At 39.6% G+C, this 27,830-nt stretch overlaps 1 protein-coding gene across 1 annotated transcript in view; it reads right to left on the reverse strand.

Moving 5' to 3' along the window:
* The window catches only part of LOC127193374 (immunoglobulin lambda-1 light chain-like), a 38,180-nt gene extending 11,487 nt beyond the window's left edge, over window positions 1-26,693 (reverse strand). The window contains exons 1-2 of the mRNA XM_051150698.1: window positions 26,529-26,693; window positions 26,099-26,413 (exon numbers count right to left, since the gene is read on the reverse strand). Coding sequence (XP_051006655.1) covers window positions 26,099-26,413; window positions 26,529-26,607 — 394 coding nt within the window. The 5' untranslated portion in view covers window positions 26,608-26,693. The remainder of the gene's footprint in view (window positions 1-26,098; window positions 26,414-26,528) is intronic.
* Window positions 26,694-27,830: the final 1,137 nt, after the last annotated feature.

Consider the following 27,830-nt stretch of genomic DNA (forward strand, 5'->3'; position numbering starts at 1 on the left):
ACTGTCTCATGGATCCAAGCCTTGAATCTGAAGAAAAAAAAAAGACTGTTCCTAAATGTAGCAAAACTAGGTGCTCTTCTCCAATGTTCTGCATCTGCCATGGTCTCTGGATATACATTTCACCACAGACCACAAAGCATATCCTTACAGTGCAGCCACAATTATAGTTTCATATTTGTAAAGATACTTCAGAGTTCCACATCATATAGTTTAAGACTGTGTTTCTCTGGACTGAAATAGGTTGAAATTTGGATCCAGTCAGGTATCATAGAAGGGTATAGTTGAGCTGACCCTATATTCAATACCTTTGTCATCTGTCCCTTTACTTTCAGGTTAGAGGAGTGTCTCCTGCCCAGGAGCTTCTGTCCAACTCCAGTGTGAGATAGGCACCTCTGGGTTCCTGCTGAACAGTCCCTAGACACTCTCCATCACAACTTTCAGAGCCTTTCCCTGCAGTTATGGTACACACCTTCTTGCAGTACAACTGTTGCTCTTCATTAGTCTCACATTTCTCAAACTAAATAAAAGTATTTTTCAATTACTTGATGTAATTAATTAATTAATTGTATAGTGTGTCACAGGAGTTGGTTCTCTCCTACTACACAAGTCCTTGGAGTGGAACTCAGGTCATCAGGCTTCCAGAAAGCACCTTTACCCAATGAGCATTCCTGATTATCAAAAGCACTAAATATTTTCATCTCATTTTTATTTCCCCTTTTTGGGAAACTGGGGCAGAGAGTGACAAAAGTTTTGGGGACATAAACAGAGTGTTGGATCTCTCTAGATAGCTCTCCAAGGATTGGCTCTACATATCCTAAGTGTGGTAGCTGATCTTGGTTTTTAACTTGACTGAGTATAGAATCAGCTGCTGGGCATGTTTATGAGGAATTTTCTTGATCAGATTATTTGAAACAGAGCCCTCTCCCCTAAATCTGGGCCATGGCTACTTGTGCCAGGCCAGAAAAAACTACACAGAAGAAGAAAACTTGGGGTTTTTTTCCCCTTACACCTGCTGGCAAGTTTGTGTTGCTTGTCTTTTTTCCCCTATTTGTTGTATGTTAATTTTTAAAATTTGTTCACTTTACTTAGCAATTACAGCCCTCTCACTTGTTGCCTCCTGGATCTACCCTCCCTCATATCCCCTCCCTCCCTCCTCTAGTCCTCAGAAAGGGGAGCCTTCCTCCCCTAACATGTGACCTCAGCCTATGAAGTCTCGCCTAGGCTGCCTCTGATTTTTTGTTGCATGTTCCTGTCTATGTTGTTTTTCAGTTGCCTGTCTGTTGTTCTTGCATTCTGTGCATTGACTATATGTATTTGTGTCTTTCCCTTTTTAGCAATACTGTGACTACTTGGGCATCCCCTGGGAGGACCATAATGGCCTTTGAATCAGTAAAGGGCATGGAGGAAAGCCACTCCAGAGATGGTTTCAGGGGACAGTTTCTACTTCATTGCTGTAAGTGACTATTTATATATAGGAAGCCTATCAACTATGGTTGGTTAGCACATTTCTTGAGTTTGGATACTGAGCGCTTGTACCGCTAGTACTTCTAGGAGGAAAAGGCACATAAAAGGAGACATGGAAAGTGCAGACACATCAGCCTGTCAGCTACTGGCTACTTGTACCTGCCTCAGAATTTAGTATTCTGACTTCTGAGAACACTCATAAGCATGGCGTGCCATGATACATATTTAAAAGCACAGTGTGCCAGGTAGGCTAGCTGCCAGATAATGCCTGAAATATTTTTCCCTAAAGTTCTCTCCTCGATGCCATTTTGCTCTCCTGAGAGCAAAGCCTCCTGATCAAGGAGTGGAATATGCCAACAAATACATAATGGCTAAAGAGATAATAGCGTAGGTAAATAAATTATAGGGGTTATGAAAGGAAAGAGGGCATTTAGTCATTGGAATGGTGTCACTCCAAATTTTAGAATTTTCTCTTGCAGGATCCATATCAGAAAATAGTAGGGAATTTTGTAAATAGTTGAGGCCAAGATTCTCTGACATCTCTCCCTGATAACAAGAGAGGTTTAGGTACAAATGCCTGTTAATTTTCATCACTGACATTATTTTGTGTCAATGCGGTAAGCAAACACATGAACATCTTTTTCAGCTGCTCAATTTCATATGCTTCATTCTTGGTATCAGATGTTCAGGGTCTGATGAGCCAAGCCAGGATCAAGATCAACTTCTGTCCACTTTCTGGAAAGACAGAAGTGGAGCCTTTTTCCGGTATTAAGTAATGGGACTAGTGATTGCAATTTACCTGTTATTACATCTTTCCAGGTCACCAGAGATAAACTTATAGGCCCTGACAACAGTGCCCATTGTCATTTGTTTTCAAAAGATTTAAAGTAAATAATGCCACATTAATAATATGTTGAGGGTGAGTCTTAGTCATACCCATAATCCCCCATCTGTACTTATGAATTTGTTCTTTGGGTTGTTTGTGCACTCTCTCTACTACAGCTTGACCTTGGGGATTCTAACAGATGCCAGAAAATTAAAAGTTATGATTTGCTGTATTTTCCCAGGGGTAACTCTGAGTGTTATATTGTTTAAGCTGGTCAGAGACAGTTCATTCTCTATTGGCTTGATGTAGTGGGAGAGAGTAATAATAGCCTTTTTTATTATTAATTTATTCTTGTTACATCTCAATGGTTATCCCATCCCTTGTATCCTCCCATTCTTCCCTCCTTCCCATTTTCCCATTATTCCCCTCTCCTATGACTGTTCCTGAGGGGGGATTTCCTCCCCCTGTATATGCTCATAGGGTATCAAATCTCTTCTTGGTAACCTGCTATCCTTCCTCTGAGTGCCACCAGGTCTCCCCCTCCAGGGAACAAGGTCAAATGTGAGGCACCAGAGTTTGTGTGAAAGTCATATCCCACTCTCCACTCAACTGTGGAGAATGTTCTGTCCATTGGCTAGATCTGGGTAGGGGTTTAAAGTTTACCACGTGTATTGTCCTTGGCTGGTGCCTTAGTTTGAGTGAGACCCCTGGGCCCAAATCTGTCTATCATAATGTTCTACTTGTAGGTTTCTAGGACCCTCTGGATCCTTCTACTTTGCTATTCTCCCATGCTTCTCTCATCTAGAGTCCTAATAGGATGTCCTCCCCTCTGTCCCAGTTTCCTGGTAAGTGAAGGCTTTCTTGGGACAAGAAAATTTGCTCAACCATGTTCATAGCAGCCTTATTCATAATAGCCAGAACATGAAAACAGCCTAAGTGCCCCTCAGTAGAAGAATGGATAAAGAAACTGTGGTACATATACACTATGAAATACTACTCAGCTATTAAAAAGAAGGAATTCCCAAAATTTGTGGACAAATGGATTGAGCTAGAAATGATCATAATGAGTGAGTTAACCCAGAAGCAGAAAGGCTCAAATGATATATACTCACTTATGTCTGCATAATAGCTTTTTATATCCAAAAGTATAATGCATTTATCAATAGGAATTATATTGCTTTGTGGAAGAATGGCTGTAAATTAATTTTATTCATCTGTGAATTAATATCTCTTAAGTCATATAATATTTTTCATTTTTCTTTAGCTTTTCTTCTGAACGACAAATATAGGAATGGTTTGTTCAACATGTCCCAGTTTTGTTCAACTAATTCCTAAACATGTTGTAGTTTATTTTTACTTAAAGGCAATTGCTCCACCTATACAGTTTCATGTATTCTTCACTGAATTTTTATGGGCTTAGAAGTGAAACAATGGCTCCTAGTATGAGGATGAAAATGGAGTTCCCCTCTCATGATGTCTGGGACATCAGAAAAGGCTTTATTATCACTAATAAGAGTGGCTCCGGTCATTTATAATGTATCTGTTTCCTAGAGATTATTAGATAAGCCTTCATAAATCAAGGGCTTAGCTTTTCTGGTGTGTCCATCAGAGTTTGTCCATGTAATAAAGTTCAAGGTTATTTTAGAGCAGACTGGAATAGCAACACCCTCCACTCAGGGGATATTTCCTCTTCCCTAATAATGGAAATATCTGCCCCTCTATCCATAATTCCATTAAACATTCTTCCTTCCTGATATCTAACCATTCAGGGCTTTACTGACTCAATTGGTTCAGTCTAGTGACTTTAGGTTATGACCTATTCATATCTGTTCTACTTGAGATGGATACTTTGGGGAAAGACCCTCTTATAGGAGGAGCTGAGGGCTGTCCCTGGGGAATTTAGAGGAACCAGGGGACAATCATCTGCATCATATTTAAATTTATAACTTTTTGCCCAATGCATGCCATTATGACATGTTTTATACTTAGTAGATGTTCTTTGGATGCTTCCTTTTTCTGCATAAGGCAGTCTTTCATAAAATTCCCTATTTGTTGACACAAATGACAAAGTTCATTAGACTTTAGAACTGCTGCAAGAGCTTTGGTAACAACGTTGGTGGTATATGTCTGAGTCCCTATTTCTGGACATGCAAGGATCCAATCATCCAGAGGTGAATTAATTATCAGACTACACCCTCTGCATCTCTGCTGTGGCTCCATCATAAGCAAGCTCGAGCACTAGTATTCCAGCTGCCTTAGCATGCTACACTTTCTATTCTATAGATCTTTGTACTCAGCCAGAATTTTAGTAAAAGGTTCAATAGGTCCCTGTCTTAAGTCTTTAAACTCTCTAGAGGGCAAACTATTTATAGTATCTGGGAGCCTCTTGATCTTGCAGTGAGAATGCTCCTGTAACAGCCACATTCAATGGTATGCTTGCATTTTGATTTCTTTCAGCCTGAAGTTCACATTGATCATAATAATGTACCTTCAAAATAAAATATTCCCATATGTCTGTACATGCTTGGGCACTTGCTTATAATCTTCCAGCATGTTTAAATCCATGCCTTTGGATTCTAATTATTGCATTACATACAGAGACTGGCATCCGTCATTTTTAACAAGCAATCTGCAACTGCTAGATAGTTCTAAGGACATGTGGTTACTGTGTTAAAGGTCTCTGAGGGGTAGGGTTTAATCTCAGTGGAAAATCAGACGTTTTGGGTTGCTCATTGGGCCAATAATCATCATGACTAGAAGAAAGTCATGATAAAAGGATGTAAATATGTGGAAGATGAGATTCTTCTAAGCTTCAGTCTTCAACTATTGCATTCAAATGCAGGCATAAAGAAGATGGCACTAAGGGCTGTCACCTGCAACACTTCCTGTCACTTACTGTAAATTCCTCTTCTTGATGGACAGGCTCTCTTTTGTGGTACAACAAAAATTTATATCAGTGCCATTTTATCTTGGTTCCTTTTCATTGCCTTTATCTCTATCTGCCACTAGAAATGCATGCAGTGGGTGCTTTAACTATTTTCCTCTAACCTGATAGACAATTGGTTATAGCCATAATAACAGGATAGAAAGACTAACACAAGGAACATCCAGTCCTAAATTCCTATCTCCACGAATTATTTAAAACTCTCTGACACAGCTAAATATCAGAGTCCCTCAACAGAAAACAAAGGGTTTATCTTTAGGAATGCATACCAAAGCTTTTCTAAACTCAGGCATTTGTACTTTAATTCTTTTTAAAATTAAATTAAATTTATTTTTTATTAATTCATTCATATTCCATCCCAACAGTTATCTCATCCCTTGTATTCTCTCATTCCTCTCTCCCTCCTGCTTTCATCCTACTCCCCTCCCCTCTGACTGTGACTGAGGGGGACCTCCTCCCCCGTATATGCTCATAGGGTATCAAGTCTCTTCTTGGTAGCCTGCTATCCTTTCTCTGAGTGCCACCAGGCCTCCCCATCAAGGAGACTTGGTCAAATATGGGGCACCTGTACTTTAATTCTTAAAAAATTTTCTTGTGGGCATTTTAGCACTTATATTGGAGCTGACCCAACAGCAAATTTCCAATTCTGTGGAGGAATGTTTTGAATGGATGCAACTACTGTAAATAAAGTGCTGTTTAGCCAATAAGCTAGGCAGAAGGAGGGGAAGTGGAAGGCGGGACTTCCTGGAGAGGGGAGAGTGAGGATAGGCAGCTGGGAAAGAAGACAGGTTTACAGTTGAGGAGAACAGAGGCAGAGAAATGGCTGAAAGAGCACCATAGTGGCAAATGCTTGGGGTGTATGTTTGATATATCAGTTTAGAGTAGTTTGTTTACCATAGTTTAGGAGTAGATTTGTATTAGTTTAGATTCTGCCTACCGTAGTGCTGGCAGCTTTAAAGTATGCTTCAGACTCTGTGTCTTTTATTAGCAATCTTAGGCTGAATCAATACATTTTTAATGTAACAAATTGGTGCCCAACATACTTATTGTATCCATACCCTTAAAAAAGAAATACTTTGTTATGATTTTGTGGGGGGGGGAGTAGCTCACTAGAGCTAAGTCTTTATGGCAGAAGGCTCCTGGACCCTTTTTGGCTTTTTTTTTTTGGCTTTTGTTGTTCAGGAGAAACGCTGAAAGCTGAGAGATGCCAGGCAAAGTTACCAACAATGTGAAGGGAAGAAGGTACCAAACTCTTTTCCATAGAGTTGGTAGCAGCTGAAATTCAGAACTTATTAGCTGTCAGGTGTTTGCCAGCTCTCTCTGGAAAGGGTCTACTTATGTGAATTAGCAAAAACTAATTCAAAAGAATGGTGGACAGGGCTTCACTTACTGAAGCCTAAATTGGCACAACTGACCCGTAGAATTTTTTTGTTTAACTCTTGAATATTACTTGAAATTTTTGTAGATTTCGACTGGAACTGAGATGAAATATTAGTGCAGGGTGGTGGTGGCACACACCCTTAATAGGACACAATGGAGGAAAAGACAGGTGGATCTCTGTGAGTTCTGGACCAGCTTGATCTCCACAGGGTGTGACCCCTCTACTGATAAGCTACTTGCAAAAACCAGCCTAGGATTTTTATATATATATTTATTTATTTATCTAATTTATTCAGATTACAACTCAATTGTTATCCCATCACTTGTATCCTTCTGTCCCTCCCTCCCTCCCTCCCACTTTTACCCTATTCCCCTCCCATAGGTCTAAGTCCGAGGGGGACATCCTCCATCACTATATCATCATAGGGTATCAAGTCTCATCTTGGTAGCCTGCTTATTCTTTCCTTGAGTACCACCCAGAAGAGGTGGTCAAATTTGGGGCAGCAGAGTTCATGGAAGAGTGAGTCCCCACTCTCCACATAACTGTGGAGAATGTCCTGTCCATTGGCTATATCAGAGTAGGGCTTACTACTTGTATTGTCCTTGGTTAGTGCAATAGTTTGAGCAGACACCCCTGGGCCTTGATCTACTCATCATAATGTTCTTCTTGTAGGGTTCTAGGACACTCTGGGTCCTTCTATTTCCCTATCTCCTATATTTGTCTTACCTAGAGTCCAAGTAGGATGCCCTCACATCTATGTCAATCTCTTGGTAAGTGAAGACTTTCATGGGACATGCCTTTTGTGCTAGTACCCAATTATAAGTGAGTATATTCCATGTGAGTCTCTCTACTTCTGGCTTAATTCACTCAGTATATCACTTTTAATTCTATCCAATTGTCCACAAATTTCAGGATTTCCTTGTTTTTTAATAGCTGAATAGTATTTCATAGTGTAAATGTACCACAATTTCTTTATTCATTCTTCAACTGAGGGACATTTAGGCTGTTTCCAGGTTCTGGATATTATGAATAAGGCTTCTGTGAACATAGTTGAACATATATGTCCTTGTTGTGTGGTGGAGCATCTTCTGGGTATATTCCAAGTACTGGAATAACTGGGAACAATCGAGGAAGCTCTCTTCCCAGTTTTCTGAAGTAGCGCCAGATAGACTTCCAAAGCGGTTGTACAAGTTTGCTTTCCCACCAGCAATGAAGGAGTGTTCTTTTTTCTCCACATCTTTGCCAGCATCTGTGTCACTTGAATTTTTCATCTTAGCCATTCTGATGGGTGTAAGATGGAATCTCAGAGTCATTTTGATTTGCATTCCTCTGATGACTAAGGAGGTTGAGCTTTTATTTAAGTGTTTCTCAGCCATTAGATATTCTTCTGTTGAGAACTTTGTGTTTAGATCTGAGCCACATTTTTCTTTTCTTTTTTTTTAGTCAACAATTTTTTAAATTAATTTATTCATATTACATCTCAATATTTATCCCATCCCTTGTATCCTCCCATTCTTTCCTCCCTCCCATTTCCCCCTTATTCCCCTCCCCTATGACTGTTCCTGAGGTGGATTTCCTCCCCCTGTATATGCTCACAGGGTATACTGGGTTATTCGGTTGGGTGGTGTTTAATTTCTTGAGTTCTTTATATACTTTGGATATTAGACCTTTATCAGATGTAGGGTTGGTGAAGATCTTTTCCCAGTCTGTAGGCTGTCTATTTGTTTTGTTGACAGTGTTTTCTACCTTATAGGAGCTTCTCAGCATCATGAGGTCCCATTTATTAATTGTTGACCTTAAGGCGTGGGCTGTTGGTGTTCTGTTCAGGAAGTTGTCTTCTGTGGCAATGTGTTCCGGGCTCTTCCCTACTTTTTATTCTAACTGATTTGTTGTCTCTAGTTTTATGTTGAGGTCTTTAATCCACTTGGACTTGAATTTTGTGCATGGTGACAAACATGAGTCTAATTGCTTTTTTCTACATGTAGACATCCAGTAGGATCAGTACCATTTGTTGAAGATGCTACCTTTTTCCCATTGAATAGATTTGACAGCCTAGGATTTAAAATGACAAAATTTTCCTTCACAGACATGCAAGCTGCATGTCTCCCACTTCAAAAAGCCTTTGTTTGCTGAGTTAAAGTGTCACTGCTCTGGCAGCCAACTTATCCCTCTAAACATGAGCTAGCTTCATGGGGGACAGGTGGTGGTCACACCAAGTGCAAAAAGACACTGAAGACTTACAGGTGACAAAGTACACATCAGCCTAGTTATATCCCCAGAACTCAAAGGCTAAAGTTAATATACTTAAAAGGGCAACCTTAATGCCTTTTCTTTTGCTCAGGGCAACTGGCTTGTCTCTAAAACAGGATACATTTTTGCGGAAGACAGGTAGCAGGCTAGCCTATTCATCAGGTGTTATAGAGCCTAGAGAAGGACATTTAGAACTCTACAATCTTGTTTTGGTTTCAATTAAATAATGATGGTATGTTCTTTGATAATGGCAATATTATATTTCCTCTTTGATTGAGGTCAAAATAAAACAGACCTTGATGAAAGGGAGACTGATAACTTAAGTCAGTCTATATGCACATGAATTCAAACTAGTCTCAATTGTTCTGTACATCCTGCACACCTCACGCATTTATAGTTTTAGAACTGTACAATGCTTCTGAGAAATTATATAATTTCAGAGCAAATTACCAGACACTGATACTCGATCAGACCTGACAGGATTTATCCTCCACCATGCTGAGATGCTGGCATCCTGCATTCGTTGTGTTTCATCCATAAGTGCTTCAGTTGCTGTTTGTCACCAGAACGGAACATCTCCCATGACAGCTTTGAAGAGTGCTCCTGATTCCAATTGGTCCAGCAATTCAGACTGTCATACATAGGACTTTTATTAAGCTTGAATTTCTCTCTCTTTTTTTTAAATTAATTTATTCTTGTTACATCTCAATAGTTATCCCATCCCTTGTATCCTCCCATTCTTCCCTCCTTCCCATTTTCCCCTTATTTCCCTCCCCTATGACTGTTCCTGAGGGGGCTTTCCTCCCCCTGTATGTGCTCATAGGGTATCAAGCCTCTTCTTGGGAACCTGCTATCATTCCTCTGAGTGCCACCAGGTCTCCCCTTCCAGGGGACATGGTCAAATATGAGGCACCAGAGGTCGTGTGAAAGTCATACCCCACTCTCCACTCAACTGTGGAGAATGTTCTGTCTGTTGGCTAGATCGGGGCAGAGGTTTAAAGTTTACCATGTGTATTGTCCTTGGCTGGTGCCTTAGTTTGAGTGGGATCCCTGGGCCCAAATCTGCCTATAATAATGCTCTACTTGTAGGTTTCTAGAACCCTCTGGATCCTTCTACTTTGCTATTCTCCCATGCTTCTCTCATTTAGAGTCCCAATAGGATGTCCTCCCCTCTGTCCCAGTTTCCTGGTAAGTGAAGGCTTTCGTGGGACATGCCCCTTGGGCTATTATGCATATATAAGTGAGTATATACCATTTGATTCTTTCTTCTTCTGGGTTAATGCACTCATTATGATCATTTCTAGCTCAATCCATTTGTCCACAAATTTTGGGAATTCCTTGTTTGTAATAGCTGAGTAGTATTCCATAGTATATATGTACCACAGTTTCTTTATCTATTCTTCTACTGATGGACACTTAGGCTGTTTCCATGTTCTGGCTATTATGAATAAGGCTGCTATGAACATGGTTGAGCAAATTTTCTTGTTGTGTGCTGAAGCATCTTCTGGGTATATTCCAAGGAGTGGAATAGCTGGGTCTTGAGGAAGCCCTATTCCTAGTTTTCTGAGATAGCACTAGATAGATTTCCAAAGTGGCTATACTAGTTTGCCTTCCCACCAGCAATGAAGGAGTCTTCCTCTCTCCCCACATCCTCGCCAGCATGTGGTGTCACTTGAATTTTTGATCTTAGCCATTCTGATGGGTGTAAGATGGAATCTCAGTGTCATTTTGATTTGCATTTCCCTGATAACTAAGGAGGTTGAGCATTTCTTTAAGTGTTTCTCAGCCATTTGATACTCCTCTGTTGAGAATTCTCTGTTTAGTTGCAAGCCCCATTTCTCAATTCAGTTATTTGGTTTGGTGGTGCTTAATTTCTTGAGTTCTTTATATATTTTGAATATTAGATCTTTGTCAGATTTAGGATTGGTGAAGATCTTTTCCCAGTCTGTAGGCTGTCACTTTGTTCTCTTGACAGTTTCTCCTGCCTTGCAGAAGCTTCTCAGCCTCATGAGGTCCCAGTTATTAATTGTTGACATTAAGGCCTAGGCTATTGGTGTTCTTTTCAGGAAGATTTCTCCTGTGCCAATATGTTCCAGACTCTTCCCAACTTTTCTTCTAAGTGACTTAGTGTCTCCGGTTTTATGTTGAGGTCTTTAATCCACTTGGATTTGAGTTTTGTGCAAGGTGACAAATATGGGTCCAGTTGCATTTTTTTTTTACAAATAGACCTCCAGTTAGACCAGCACCATTTGTTGAAGATGCTATCCTTTTTCCATTGAATAGATTTGGCTTCTTTGTCAAAAATCAAGTGACCATATGTGTGTGGCTTCATATCTGGGTCTTCGATTCTATTCCACTGATCCACTAGCCTGTTGCTGTGCCAGTACCATGCTGTTTTAATTACTATTGCTTTATAGTACAGTTTGAGATCAGGTATGGGGATTCATCTGGAGCACCTTTTATCATACAAGATTGTTTTAGCTATTCTGGGTTTTTTGTTTTTCCATATGAAGTTCAGAATTGAACTTTCAATGTCTTTAAAAAATTGTGTAGGTATTTTGATAGGGATTGCATTGAATCTGTAGATTGCTTTTGGTAGAATGGCCATTTTTACTATGTTAATTCTCCTGATCCATGAGCAAGGAAGATCATTCCATCTTCTCATTTCATCTTCAATCTCTTTCTTCAGATTTTTGAAAATTTTTTCAAACAAGTCCTTCACTTGCTTAGTTAGAGTAACTCCTAGATATTTTATATTGCTTGTGGCTAATGTGAAGGGTGTGGTTTTCCTAATTTCTTCCCCTGCAAGCTTGTCATTTGTGTATAGGAAGGCTACAGACTTTTTTGAGTTAATTTTGTATCCAGCCAATTTGCTGAAGGTGTTTATCAGCTGTAGGAGTTCTCTGGCAGAATTTTGAGGGTCACTTATGTACACTATCATATCATCTGCAAATAAGGATAATTTGACTTCCTCCTTTCCCATTTGGATACCCTTGACCTCCTTTTGTTGTCTTATGGCTCTGGCTAGAACTTCGAGTACTATATCGAAGAGATATGGAGAGAGTGGGCAGCCTTGCCTTGTTCCCGATTTTAGAGGAATTTCCTTGAGTATCTCACTATTTATTTTGATTTTGGCTACTGGCTTGCTGTATATAGCCTTTATTATATTGAGGAAAGTGCCTTGTATCCCTGAACTTTAAACATGAATGGGTGTTGGATTTTATCAAATGCTTTCTCTGCATCTAAAATGATGATCATGTGGTTTTCAATTTTCAGTTTGTTTATATGGTAGATCACATTGATGGATTTCCGTATATTAAACCATCCCTGCATGCCTGGAATGAAGCCTACTTGGTCATGATGAATGATATCTTTGATGTGTTCTTGTATTCGTTTTGCAAGTATTTTATTTAGTATTTTTGCATCGATGTTCATAAGAGAAATTGGTCTGAAGTTCTCTTTCTTTGTTGAGTCTTTGTGAGGTTTAGGTATCAATGTGACTATGGCCTTATAGAATAAATTTGGTAATTTTCCATCCATTTCTATCTTTTGGAGTAGCTTGACTAGTATCGGTATTAGCTCGCCCTTGAAGGTCTGGTAGAATTCTGCACTGAAACCATCTGGCCATGGGCTTTTTTTGGTTGGGAGACTATCGATGATTGCTTTTATTTCTGTAGGGGAAATGGGACTATTAAGCTTGTTTATCTGTTCTTCACTCAACCCTGGCAAGGGAAATTGATCAAGAAATTAATCCATTTCCCTTAGGTTTTCAAATTTTGTGGCGTATATATCTTCAAAGTAGGATCTTATGATTCTTTGTATTTCTTCAGTGTCTGTTGTCATATCTCCCTTTTCATTTCTGATTTTGTTGATTTCAACGCTGTCTCTCTGCCTTTTAGTTAGTTTGGCTAATGGTCTGTCTATCTTGTTGATTTTTCTCAAAGACCAGCTCTTGGTTTTGTTGATTCTTTGGACTGTTTTCTTAGTTTCTAATTTGTTAATTTCACCCCCGAGTTTGATTATTTCCAGATGTCTACTCCTCTTGGGGGTTTCTACTTCTTTTTTTTCTAGGGCTTCCAGTTGTGTCGTTAAGATGCTTATGTGCGATGTTTCCAATTCCTTTTTAAAGGCACTTAGTGCTATGACTTTCCTCTTAGCACTGCTTTCAATGTATCCCACATTTGGGTATGTTGTTTCTTCATTTTATTGAATTTCAGAAACTCCTTGATTTCTTTCTTTATTTCTTCCCTGACCCAGGTGTCATTTAGCAGAGAGTTGTTTAGTTTCCACGTACATGTAGGCTTTTTGTTATTTCTGTTGTTGTTGAATTGCAGCCTAAGAGCATGGTGATCTGATAGGATACAAGGTATAATTTCAATCCTCTTGTATCTATTGAGGCTTGCTTTGTGACCTACGATGTGATCAATTTTGGAGAAGGTTCCATGGGGTGCAGAAAAGAAGGTATATTCTCTCTTGTTTGGGTGAAAGGTTCTATATATCTGTTCGATCCATTTGACCCACGGCATTGGTTAATGATGTTATTTCTTGGCTTAGATTCTGTTTCCATGACTTACCCTTCACTGAAAGTGGGGTGTTGAAGTCTCCCACTATTAGTGTGTGTTGATCGATGTGTGGTTTACTTCATTAACAGATCTTTTACAAATGTGGGTGCCCTTGTATTGGGAGCAAAGATGTTCAGAATTGTGATGTCATCTTGGTTGACTTTATGTTTGATGAGTATGAAGTATCCTTCTGAATCCCTTTTGATTAATTTTTGTAGAAAGTCTATTTTGTTCGATATTAAAAGGACTATGTCTGCTTGCTTCTTGTGACCATTTGCTTGGAATATTTTTTCCAACCTTTTACCCTGAGGTAATGCCTTTTCATTATGGGTGAGATGTGTTTCTTGAATGCAGAAGAATGTTGGATCTTGTTTATGTATCCATTCAGTTAGTCTGTGTCTTTTTATTGGAGAATTGAGGCCATTGATGTTGAGAGATATTAATGACCAGTGACTGTCAAGAGTCTTAATTTTGATGTTGTTTCCAGTCGAGCGTTTGTGTAGTTGTGTTTTTGCCATGGGATAGTTATCTATTTCCTGGGTAGTTTTGGTTGTAGCTTTACCATTTTGGATGGAGTTTTTCTTTTAGTACCTTCTGTAAAGCTGGATTTGTGGATAGGTACTGTTTGAATTTGTTTTTGTCATGGAATATTTTGTTTTCTCCATCAATGGTTATTGATAGTTTTGCTGGGTAAAGTAGTCTGGCTTGGCATCTGTGGTCTCTGAGGGTTTGCAGCATCTCTGTCCAGGCCCTTCTCGCTTTTACGGTCTCTGCTGAGAAGTCGGGTGTAATTCTGATAGGTTTGCCATTAAATGTTATTTGGCCCTTTTCCTTTGCAGCTTTTAATATTTTTTGTTTGTTCTGCATGTTTTGTGTTTTGATTATTATGTTATGGGCTGTTTTTCTTTTCTGTTCAATTCTATTTGGTGTTCTGTAGGCCTCTTGTAAGTTTATATCCATCTCTTTCTTTAGATTCGGAAATTTTCTTCTATGATTTTGTTGAGAATAGTTTCTGGGCCTTGGAGTCTGATATCTTCTCTTCAATGCCTATTTTCCTCAGATTTCTTCTTTTCATGGTGTTTTTAATTTCTTGGATGTTTTTTGTCAGGAGTTTCCAGATTTGGCATTTTCTTTAATGGTTGCTTCAAGATCTGTGATTGTATCTTCTAGACCTGAGATTCGTTCTTCCATCTCTTGATTCTGTTAGAAATGCTTGCCTCTGTGTTGCTCGCCTTCTTCTCTGAGGTCTCATGTTCTTGTTTTTCTTCTGTGTGTTTATCATTGAACCCATTTTCATCTTTAGATTTTGAACTTATTTTTTGATTTCTTTCATCTGATTGTTTGTATATTCCTGAGTTTCTTCCATTGCCTCTTTATAGGTCTTCAGAGCTTGAACCGTTTTATTTATTTCTTTCATCTGGTTGTTTGCATTTTCCTGAAAAATTTCCAGTTCCACTCTATGTGCTTCTTTTATGTTTCTCACCTGTTTGTCTGTGTCTTCCTGCATTTGTTTACGAATTTTATTTGTTTCCCCCATTATCATCCTCATTACTAAGGATTTGAGGTCATTTTCTTGTATTTCCACTGTATTTGAGTTCTCTGGGGGTGTTTTCTTTTGGATAGCTGGAAACTGGAGACACCATGTTGTTTGGGGCTTTTTGTGTATGGTTTTAAGCTGTCCTTTAGACATCTTGCCATCTCTGTTTTTGTTGGGTAGCTTCCAAAGTTTGGTGGAGGGAGCCTGATTATAGATTCACTTGTTTTCTCATGATTTCCCTAGGCCGGAAGCTCTGAAGCTTCACTGGTGTGGATGGCACGAGGCCAGCCCTGTCTTTTTGTACTCTCACAGCCAGTGATCCTCAGCTCCCCTGTACTGTGGGTCCTGCAATCTTTCTGGGTCTCTGAATGAGCGTTGGATTAGGCCAAGGTATCCACAGCCTTCTGGGTCCCCTGCCAAGTCCAGCCAGGGACACTGGGCCCGAACCACACACTGAGCTCAGCTATATTCTCAGGGCCCGGACCATCTGCTGAGCTCAGCTAGGGACTGTGGGCCCAATCCATGCACTGAGCTCCTCTAGGGACTCTGGACCCCAAATTGCATGCAGAGTCCATCCAGAAATTTTGGGCTGGGACTGCGCACCAAGCTCAGCTAGGGGCTTTTGGCCCGAAGTGAATGCTGTGGTCAGTTATAGACTCAGGGCCTGAACCATCAGCCAAGCTCAGCCAGGAATTCTGGATTCAAAATGTGCACTGTTTTCATCCAGAGTCTTAGAGCCGGGACTGTGCCGAAAGCTCAGCTAGAGTCTCTGGGCCCAATGTGTCTGCCAAGCACAGTTTAGGACTCTGGCACCAAACTGCATGGCGAGCTCCACTTGAGTCTCCGGGCGAAGTTCTGCACTGAGCTCAGCCAGGGACTCTGGACCCACACTGGATTCAGCCTGGGTCTCCCAGCCTAAACTGCATGGAGAGTCCAGCCAGAGTCTTGGGGCTGATGAGCCTTTGTGCAAAGCTCACCCTTAGTCTCTGGGCCCAATCTGCCCGGCAGGTCTAGCTAAGGACTCTGGGCCGGATCTGCATGCTGACCTCAGTCTGCATCAGTGCCCCAGAACTGCATGCTGAGCTGAGCTAGTGTCTTGGGCAGAACTGCTTGCTGAGCTTAGCTAGCGCCTTGGGTGGAACTGAGCGCTTCGCCCAGCCTGCATCACGGCAAGGGAGCTGTGGCTGAGCTGAGCTAGTGCCTTGGGCAGAATTGCTTTGCTGAGCTGACCCAGCATCTCCACGCACTGTGCACTGAGCTGAACCCTGGACTCTGGGTCTGAACTGTCCGCCAAGTCCAGTTTGGGTCTCAAGGCACCACGAGACAAATCCTTCCCAGAGTCCCCTCTCCAGCAGTAACTTCCACCGGCACCACACCAATTGCATCCACCGAAAGGATTCGAGGTGCAAACCTCAGCCACCGCTGGTGCTGCTGCTGGTGCCCCTGGTGCTGCTGCTGCTGCCACTGCTGCTGCCATTGCCTCTGCCTCTGCTGTTCCCATCTGAGAAAATCCGTGCTCCTCCCATGTGCAGGGTCCTGCAGGTCCTCCGCACCCTGGTCCCTTCGAACTGCAGAGCACTCCTGCTGCCATAGCGTGGGGACCTCAGTGTTCCTGGTGAGAAATCTGTTTTACTTCCCTGAAATTGTTCACTGGAGCCTCCAAACACAGTCCACACTGCTTGCACCATCTTGGATCCCTCCTGGATTAACTTTTAAACAAGTGTGTTTTCACTTTTGAAGCAAATGAGACTTGTCAGCAAGTCTAAGCCTTGAATCTAGAGATTGTAAGCTGAAGATATCGAGATTCTATTTTATGGATGCATTTATTAATTTATTCTATTAATAAGTTCTTCCTTTTTTCAAAAGTATATTTATATAGACTTTTAAGTGGTTCAAAAAATTGTAACCAAGATCTCTCAGCATATTACAGCTCCTGAGTTTAAATTGGAATATATGAACACAGTTTTATTCAACAACAAAGAGAAATGTTCCATTATAGGACCTCAAATATGCAAAGCATATTCATATATTTATTACACTTCAATAGATGAGTCAGAGGAAAACAGAAAATAACCTTAAGATGGAACAAAGGGACAAGCTTCATAAAAGCTCTCTAAGTTCTTTCCATACTAATGTAACATAATCAAGATGCTGTGCTGTTTAAAACAGGTAGAGCATAAAGCTGAGAAGATGGTTTGTTCCATGAAAAGAAACTCAATTACCTATAATACTGAGTAAGTACACCTATTAGATAGACAAATAGATAATTAGATGATATATAGATAGAGAATCATATTGACAGATTGCTGAGCTATAGATACATGCATATAGCTACTGTTCTCCACAGAGAGAAGTGTAAGATTTAATGAGCTGAAATGCTTATCAAACACTTTTACCCAAACTTAATTGATAATAATGTTGGAAAAATGAAGTGGCTATTAAGGACAACATAACTGTAATTCACATCAATTAATTCACAAAGCAATGAAGAGTAGGAAATTAATTTGCTTAACTCTGATTTCCCTTCTGAACCCTTGACAACAGTCACTGTCACATCATGAGCCAGAAAAATATTTGCCTCAAACAACAGCAAACCAGGAATCTGTTGAACATTTGTTTAAAGTAATAATGTGTGATGAAAATAAACAAACGACCATCCAGCACCACTGTATTTTTAGAAAGTCTTACTTTACTTTTTCTTTGATGAACTGTCTGTGGTCAACATGTTTCTTCAGCTTTAGACAAACTGAGGTACCTGAAAATTACACTCTCCAAACTGTAGAGCTGTATGCAACAGGCTTTTTAGTGGGCTTAGGTTCACAGCTTATGTGAGCCATCACTCATGCGGGGGTGGGCCTTAGTGGTACAGCTGTCTTTGAGTCATCTCTGTTCCTATACATGACACCTGACCTATATTATTGTAAGTGTTCACAAGAAGACTCATTTGTTAACCAACCAACCAACAACCAACCAACCAAACAAAGAAACCAAAATGTTTTTTCAAAGCACCATCATTATACAGTATGTGTACGTGAGCCTCTTGGAATTTCTCCCTTCCTAAAATCTATGTGTATGGAAATTTTGTCTGAAATAAAACATGCTTCACTCTAAAAAACGATATGGGCTTTTAAAGAGGAAGTGAATAAATCTAATAAATACAAGAAAATACAATCAAACAGGTGGAAGGAAATAGAGTAAAACTGTTCAAGGCCTTAAACTGTAAATGAAAGCCAATAAAGAAAACATAACCAAGGGAATCCTGGAGGTAAAAAATCTAGAGAAATAACACAAATTACAAACCTAAGCATTACCAACATAATAGAAATGATGGAAGGCAGATTCTTAGGGTGTAGAAGGTACAGTGAAGAAATCAATGCATACAGTTAAGAAAAATACTAAAACTATAAAGTTTCTAATATAAAGTATCCTAGAAATATGTGACATTATGAAAAGACCAAACACAAGTTTAATAGAAATAGAAGAAGAAGACTCTCATCTCCAAAGTCAAGAAAATATTTTTAACAAATTTGTAGAAGATAATTTCCCAAACCTAAAAAAAAGGATGCCTATAAACATACACGAAGCTCACTGAACACCAAATATATTTAAACAGAAAGAAAAATCCTCCAACACCATACTAATCAAAACACTAAATGCACAGAGCAAAGAAAGAATAATAAAACTTGGAAGGGAAACATGTCATGTCACACATAAAGGCAGACATCTCAGAATTATCCCTTGACTTCTCAACCAAGATCCTAAAAGCAAGAAGGGCCTAAACAGATATCCTACAAGCATGAAAAGACAGATGTCTTCCCTGACTACTAAGAAAAACATATAATAACCAACTATGGAGAACACAAGATATTATAAGACAAAATCAAATTTAAATAGCATCTATCCCCAAATCTAGCTCTACAGCTGATACTAGAATGGAAAAGGAACTCTATAAGAATCTCCACAAGAAAACCAACAGAGCCAAGTATCTTCTGACCAGAGGAGCTTGTGGAGACTGAAGCTCTAACCAAGGGCCATGCATGAGACTGGACTTAGGCTGCTGACATACATAGATGATGGGTAGCTTGGCCACCATGTGGGTTCCCTAAAAAGTGGAGAGGATGCTGTCTTTGGTATGGACTCTGTTGCCTGACTTTTAATCACTTCCCACTGATGGGACTGATTTTCCAAACCACAAGGGTAAAAGATTCACTCAGTCCTAATGGTATTTGATTTGCTAGTAGGTTTGTGTGTGTGTACTTTCATTATCTGAGGAGTAAGGGAAGGGATGTAGGAGAAAGAGGCTGAGAGGGTAGGACCAGAGGAGAGGAGAGAGGGCCTGTGATCAGGATGTAAAGGGAATAAAAACAGATAAACACATAAAAAGTGGGACAAAACTAATGAGGAAGGGGTAGAGCCTCAACTCATTCAAGAGTCCCTTGGCTCAGAAAATCATCCTAACCTGTGGACCCTGATTACAATAACCTCACAGGGACTTAGTCATGACCAGTATCCTTACTCTGCTGATGTGTGCACCTTCCACTACATTGTGCATGCTTTATATTAGTCCTTGCTGAGAGACCAGTACTGACACCTCACTCAGCAGGTGTTTTGTGACATGTCACTTTCATTTTCTTTCCTCTCTCTTAGTCAAAAAGGAATGCTTGTAATCAATTCTTGTCATTCTAATAAAATATGATCCTTTTCTTAACCAGGTAAGTGTCCAGGTCATTCACAGTGTCCAGGTCATTCACAGTGTCCAGGTCATTCACAGTGTCCAGGTCATTCACAGTGTCCAGGTCAATTTTTCATACAGGAACAGACTCGATTGCTCCAGCCAGAGACAACCTCCTCTTGAAGTCCCAAAGAAAAAAATAAGTGACAGGTAATGGCTAGACAACCATGACAACTCTCAACCACAGGCATGATACTCTAACCCCAAATAAAAGACAAAGGCCCTGGGGAATCAGATCTCTCACTGTGAACTTCTCCGTGGTCTCAGGGTGCTCTCCCAATGAATGTTAGCCATGATGGAGATACCCAGGCTCACACCTTGGATTGTATTCTGCCAGAGAGGTTTTTTTTTTGGGGGGGATAAGTCCTTCACTTACCTATGCCTAGGTTTTTGCCTGTGACCCTGTTTATGGTGATTCTCAGGAATGTGATCACTTACATTAAAAACAAAAACAAAAACAAAACTGTCCTTTGACTCTTGCTGAATCCCTGGCCTATTATCATCTGCTCATCTTCCTTTGCAACTACCCCACTTCTTCTTGATGCCATCCTGCTAACTTCTCCTGGTGTAAAAGTCTAAGAACAGGAATTTCCCTCTTTAACTGACCCCAGAGGCTGGATGTCTTAGGACCAGAATATAAAAGTGTTGTTGGAAGCCATAACTAGGATAACAGGCCCAGGATCTGTTCCTATGACAAATTAATCTTCTTCTTCTTCTTCTTCTTCTTCTTCTTCTTCTTCTTCTTCTTCTTCTTCTTCTTCTTCTTCTTCTTCTTCTTCTTCTTCTTCTTCTTCTTCTTCTTCTTCTTCTTCTTCTTCTTCTTCTTTTTCTTCTTCTTCCTCCTCCTCTCCTCTTCCTCCTCCTCTGTGTCTGTTTCTGCTTCTTCCTCTCTCTCTGTCTCCCTCTCTCTTTCTCCCTTTATGCTTCTCTCACTCTGTGTGTGTGTGTGTGTGTGTGTGTGTGTGTGTGTATGTGTATGACATTATAAGGCTCACATTTCACATAAGGCTCACATCAAGACATAAGCATAAAACTGTGTAGAGTTAGGAGGGATTTGCTCAGGAAACTATTGGTCATATATACATATATACAGTTTTTAATGTTTTTTGAGAACTTCATAAATGACCTTTGCATATGCATCACTTCACTCTTCTCTCCCTGTCAATTCCTCCCATCTCTCATGCCCAAAATTCATAAAACCTTAAACAGTCAACATTTCTGCAGCAGATTTTTGAATGTTGGGATACTAGACATGAAACATCATGCCATTTATATCACTTTTAATTAATAATTGAATTATATTTTGTTTAAAAACAAGAAATGATCAATAAAATAGGTCATTTGAAGGAAATAGTTAAGTCAACAAAAGTGTTAACAGCATCAATACCATGCTGGTCATTTATAAGTTGGGAAGACAAATTTGTAGTAAGGTGAGTGGTTGTCAGAAATTCTATGACCAATGTATTTTACACCATCTATTTTATAACCTAGCCATAACTAGGATAACAGTTCAGCATTTAGACAATGGTGATTTTATATATAAGTCCAGGTGCATGGGAAGCAAGGATGCTGTATGGGGCAGGGTTTCCATTGAGCCTGATGGATCTCAGTGCTGTCCTCTCTCCCCTGTGCTGCAGAGAATGAGTACTACATGATTACCTCTGCAGAGAAAGTTGAGTTTTCAAAGGATGCCAGGCCAGAAAGTTCAGGATACTGGAGGGATCATTGTCAGGTTCCCAAACAAATATCATCTTCAATAATGTCAGAGTCACTGCAAGAATGGTTCTTGCTTGTATGTGCAACATGACGAAGCTTTGGAAGATTTTTATGTAAATTAGGGAAAGTAAGAAGTGACAGTGAGTGTCCAGGAAATGGTGGAGACACTTAAGTTTATGTCCACAAGTGGATGGTTCTCCCTGTTCTCCAGCATCCACCCATGAATACAGGCTATTGGCATTAGTTAATATTTTTGATGTGGGTAGGGATATATTCAGTTTCATAGAATCTTAGGTGATCCAACCCAGAAGAAAGTGGGGAGTAGTTGTTTATTTCAACCCCATTCCCAATCTCCCCATGTTCTCTCAGAAGGAGAGAGAGGCCCCTGTCTTTTTAAACCCTGACTGACAGCATCTTATTAACAATCAGATTCCTGGGGCTTATATTCTGAATGTGCTAATGTTCAGTTAGATTCTAGGCACATAATGACTCTTCAATAAGCATGACATAACTATGACCATAAAATAAACATGAGAGTCTAATTTTTGCATGAAGAAAAATGAATGAATTAACTAGAGTTTAGATTGTTCTGTTCAGTTTCTTCATTAAAAACACCTTAGTTCTATAAAATTTAGATTAAAAAAAACCCTTGAGGTAAAACAAAGAATGAATGCATGACTCAGAACTGGTCATCACTATTAAAATTTTCATTTTGGACACCTATCTACACATTCCTGAGATAAGAAGGAAGTTTTAGCACTAACTTGTTTAGTACAGTTTTTAATGTTTTTTGAGAACTTCACAAATGACCTCTACATGTGCATCACCTCGCTCTTCTCTCCCTGTCAATTCCTCCCATCTCTCATGCCCAAAATTCATGATACCTTAAACATTCAATATTTCTGCAATCAGATTTTTGAATATTGGGATACCAGACATTCAACTCTTTTTTAAACCTCATGGGAGGTTTGGGAATGTGATGTCATGTGTGGAGAGGAAGGAATTCTTAAATGACTTCAAGGTCTCTGATCTAAGGCACTGGAGTTCTGTAACCCCTTGGGAGATATGATTGATTGTTTCATGAATGTATCATTGTCTCATGTTCAGCTTGAGTCTAAGTTCAATAGCTTGGCACCGGATTCCCCTTAGTTATTCCTGGAAGACTTTTTCACTTATTATTTCTTACCAATCTTTAATTATCTATTACTTCACTGGTTCAAAGAGCCTTTTTCTGCCCAGGACCCACATTTGCCACTCTTGACTGGATCACAGTGAAAGGAATCTCTACCATCTTCCCCATCTTCCATTCTAGTCTCTCCAGACTTCTCTTAGTCCTACTGCAGCTAGACTGTTAAGCCCATCCATGCAGGATATCACCATTACTATGAGACTCAGTCTCCTAGTGTGGACCCAAGATTCCACTAGTGCTATCCAGCTGTAAGTTTCAGCCTATTTTTCTAACCCTTGTGCCTTTCTGCTGACCTGAAGAACAACTTGCCAACAGGGAACCCTAAGTGAACACACTTGGCTGGGAATCAGGGACCCCACAGTTGCCACACATTGCCAGGACTGAGACTGGACAACAGCAACAAAGTATAGAAGCCTGCACTAACACAACTGTGTAAAAATAAAACTTATGAATAAAGGGAAAGGAATACAAGTTGAAGAAATAGAATATATTTAATTTTTGTCATAAAATATATTTTGATCATGCTTCCTCTTTCCTTTAACTGCTCATATTTCTCCCCAAATCTCTACCGACCCAAATTAAAGTCCAACTATCTATCTATCTATCTATCTATCTATCTATCTATCTATCTATCTATCTATCTATCTATCTTCTATCATCTATCGTCTATTACCTACCATCTCTTGCTCTCTTATTCAGTTGTTTTCTTTAAACCTCAACCATAACCCCTCCCCTATCCTCCTACTTCCTCCTCTCCATCCCTCCCTCACCCTTCTATCTCATTTCCCCTACCCCTCAAAACTTTTTAGGTTTAACATTTTAATCGACTATTGTATCAACTACTTCAATCATATCTTATATACCTGAGATTCTCTCTTTTATCTCTCGTATTCTGCTTATGTGTCTTTAGTTCCTGTCCTCTTTCCTAGGTTTTCCATCTCCAAGATTGCCTCAGATTGAATTTTCATTATAGTGCCTATTTCCGTTTTCAGTTCTTGAATGCTTTTATTCATTTCCTTATGTAGTTTGACTGTATTTCCCGGTATTTCTTTAAGGGATTTATTCAATTGCTTCACCTGTTTGATTGTATTTTTTAGGGATTTATTTTCCTCTTTCAGTGTCTGTATCATTTTCTAAGATCAGTTTTGTTCTTCAGGTGTGTAAGGATATCCAATACAGCTTGGTTCTTGTGGTGTAGTATGGTCCTGCAGTTTGTTGCTTGTTTTCTTATGCTGACTTTTAGCCATTTGGTCATCCTTGGCATTAACAAGCCTGGTGGTGCTTCATAGTTGTTGGCCTCTAGGATTGTAAGTATAGCTGGTGATCATGAATGGTAGCAGTCCTCTGGTTTTCCTGTGTGGTATCAGGCTTCCAAGAATACAGGGAAAACTGGCAGTCTATGATGGCTTTTGGTTTCTGGGACTGCAGTTAGAGATAGGGACCAGGATGTGGGGGACAGTGGATGCTGTTGGTCTCCCTGATTGCTGGTGTTCCCTTATGGTTGCTGATCTCTGAGAACATAAGTAGAGATGTGGCTTGGAAAATGGAGTGTGTCCTGAAGATGGGGCTTAGAACAAGCTTGGGGGATTCAGCATGGAAGTCCCAGGCTAGACTGCAACTCTGCAGCCATGCTCTAGAAGTCCAGGAGTTGGGGGAGGGTTCTCATCTGCTGTTCCTCTGTGAATGCCAGTCTCCAATAATGCAGGTAGAGATGTGGCCTGGGAAATGGAGCATAGCTCATTGTATGGTAGCTCCATTTTGATTCCTTTCACATGTGTATTTATTTTAGGCAGCTTCTACAATATTTCTCCTTCCATTATTCTTATACCAGGCCTCTTATTTGATATTCTACACCTCTCTCCTTAAATGAATATTTTTTAGCTTAAGGACAATATTATCAGATCTGTAAAGAAAAGACCCTGGAAGGTCATCTGTAAGTCTGGGTAGCTGACCAGAGGTGAATTATGATGAGTAAGACAACCAGACATCATGTTTGAGATAAGTCAGCACAGAGATCAGTTCCATGGTGGATATGGTGGGTAGAGTGAGATGTTCTCCATAGGGTCCTGTATTTGACCAATTGGTCAAAAGTTGGTTGTGCTGTTTGAATAAATTCAGGAGAGTGATATTCCTGGGGGAAGTATGTCATTGAGGAGTTTGCAATTTCAAAGATTTGCACCATATCCAGTTTTTCTTCTGACATTTAAAATGTGAACCTCCATATTCTGGTTATGTTGCACATCTGTCATTTCTCCACCATCATTGATTTATATCCCTATGAAGCCATAACCTCCTCCTAAAACTCTCCCTTCTATAAGTTGCCTTGCTATAGTGTTTTATCAAAGCAACAGAAACTTAACTAATATAGAATCTTAACATCTGCACATGATAGGGAAGGAAGATTTAGAGGAAGAGCAAGGAAGTACAAAGTAATGGCAAAAAGAGGCTTTGGATTTTGGCCACCATATGAAAGAACAAAACTAGAAGGAAGAAAAAAGGAAAGGTTATGCCATTCTAAATAAGGACTCAGAAATGTGAGCAAACCCAACAGATCTTACCAGCAGTTTTCAGGATCTGCTTCTGTGGAGTTCAGACAAGTGAATTTGGCTTCAGATGCTCCTCTTTGAAAATAACATTTATTGTGATGGCACTCTATCTGAACTGTCCAAAAGAATGAAGTACAGATCTTGGTAAAACAGGAACATTTTGTAGGGCTTTTGGAGTTTATTTTCTATAATGTTTTTGCAGTATCACTGGTTATTTTAAATCCAGAATTGAGATTTTAAAGATAGCCATGATACAGAGCAAAGAAGACTCTCAAGGAGAATATAGCAAAGTCAAATATAAGCATTTTTTTGCAGGGAAAAATGACATGAAATTGCTTTTCTCTTCCTTCATTGTCACTGAAAGGGCTTCATAAGTAAGGAGAGGGCTGCAGGAGTGACATGGAGAGGGCCATGTGCATTCATGGACAATGTTCAGCCTGTGTGGCTGTTTTACATTATTATTTCCCACGACAATCAGGTGCAACCACACTTTCTCCTCAATGTTCTTAAACTGTGATTTTTGGAAATTTGCTGGAGTTACAAACTACTTAGTGCATAAGACAAGAAAGCTATCTTACAAAGAATAGACATCTCTATGAGCTTTAGTGAAGTAACAGTGAGAACACTAGGCCCACTGTTCCTATTTAAAGATCATACCACCAGCCTCTAAAGTGTGTACACACCAGATTTTATTTTTACATAGTCATCATTGTTACATACCAGTAGACTCTATACAGTCGCTGTCATTTACCTCACTTTCCCCAGGAGCTCAAGAGGATTGATAGACCAGTATCTTAACTTCTTGATTAATAAGCAGAAAACATCCAATGATTTTGATAGCTAAGTCCTTCAGATATTTGTTTTCACAACCATAGCTTAGCTTTGGAAGCAAGAGGTCCAAATAGTTTCTGTCTTACTTCCTCCTTCATCTGGCTCACTGTGTTCACCCATATTGTCCTCCAGTGCTATAATATGCACCACAGATGTATACAGCTTCATCTTCAAGCATGATATTGGAGATGCTTAGGTAGCGATCAGCCCCTGAACTGGAGCCAGAGAAGCGGTCAGAGATTCCATTCCCCTTGCTGTGGCTTCCATCATTCTTAACATACATTAAATATTTAGGAGCCTTGTCTTGCTCTTGCTGGTACCATGAAATGGTGTAGGTGCTGTGTTGACTACTCAAGGTGCAGGTGAGTTTGGTTGAGCCTCCCATTGAGGCAGAGGCTGAGGGTAACTGAGTCAGCACAGGTTGGGAGAAAGAACCTGAAAATAGAGAAACTCATTATGTCATGAGGTGAGAGAAAAGCATAGAATATATCTGGCTGACAGATACTTTTCTTGCACTGGAGAAGATCAGTGTGCAGGTGACTCTCCTGACCTGTACAATGAAGGAGGAATAAGAAGAGAAGATTCCAGGCCATGGTGCAGACACAATTGAGCTCTGCGGAGACAGGCATAGTACAGGTTCCTCTTATACTTAACCAAATCTCAGAGAAGTGAGAAGACCCTTCATGCAAATTTTTTCTTGGTCAACCAAATCCTTCCTTAGGTGTATGTCCTTACAAAAGTCTGGGTGTTATTTCTAGTCTAAGGATGCCCAAGTGATCTTAGTGTCTCCATCTGCTTCTCACACTGAATTCTGAGCAGTCACAAAGAGATAATTTTTTTTTGTTCTCAGCTGAGAACACTTGTGGACACCCTCTGACCAAATTCAGTTATATCATGCCTGTGCCCATATGACTTTCCCCAAGGCTTTGACCACTCAACACTTCTAAGGTCAGAAGGATTTTGTGCCCTCTGAGGATGACTTTTACATCATTCCTTTTGCTTTGCTTTCCTAATCTGGGAGTTGCAACCCTCACAGAAGTTTCATATCCAGAATCCTGCATATTAAACATGAAGGATATTAAATATACTTCCTAACAGTAGAAAATTACAGTTATATTGTAGAAACAAAATAATTTTATTATTGCATCTCACCACAACATGAGAAACTATATGAAAGGGCTGCAGCATTAGGAAGATTTAGAACCACTGATACAGATTTTTATCTTGAAAGATCTCTTTATTCAGGATTTTTTCCCCACACAAACTGAAGACAAAGAAAGTGTCCATGAACTCCTTGTTAGAATGTTCAAAAAGCCAGGATTCTTTTGCTTTCTATTGGTTCCTCAGCATATTAACTCATAGGTATACACTGGTGAATATTAATAGCTATAAGCATACATATTATAACGCCTAATTCCATCAATGTATTAGAAATTAAGAAAAGTTAGAAAACCACATGACAAAACAAAACTGAAATTATAAAAATATATTAACTTGGTATAAAAATATAATAGTGAGCCTGTGTTTGAGAATCTTAATCTTTAAAATCTTTTAATATACATTTGTTTTATTACACATGCATAAAACAAACTATATACATCAGAGAGAACCATGTGACAATCATGAGTTCTATAAATGTTACATTCATTGTTATTTGGCTATTTGTAGTTGTCAAACTTGAAGTAACCATCTTTCCTATCTTGTTGGGTCCAAATTTCTAAATGAAATTCAATATCTATCTTATCTCATCTGTACTAACTTAACTCCTTTATCTAAGAAGATCTCATCCCCTAACCAACTAAACTTGATTGTAAAACTAAACTATCTGCTCTTCAATACCCTTCAGAGAACT

Source organism: Acomys russatus, chromosome 8 (assembly GCF_903995435.1).
Source record: "Acomys russatus chromosome 8, mAcoRus1.1, whole genome shotgun sequence".
Taxonomy (NCBI): domain Eukaryota; kingdom Metazoa; phylum Chordata; class Mammalia; order Rodentia; family Muridae; genus Acomys; species Acomys russatus.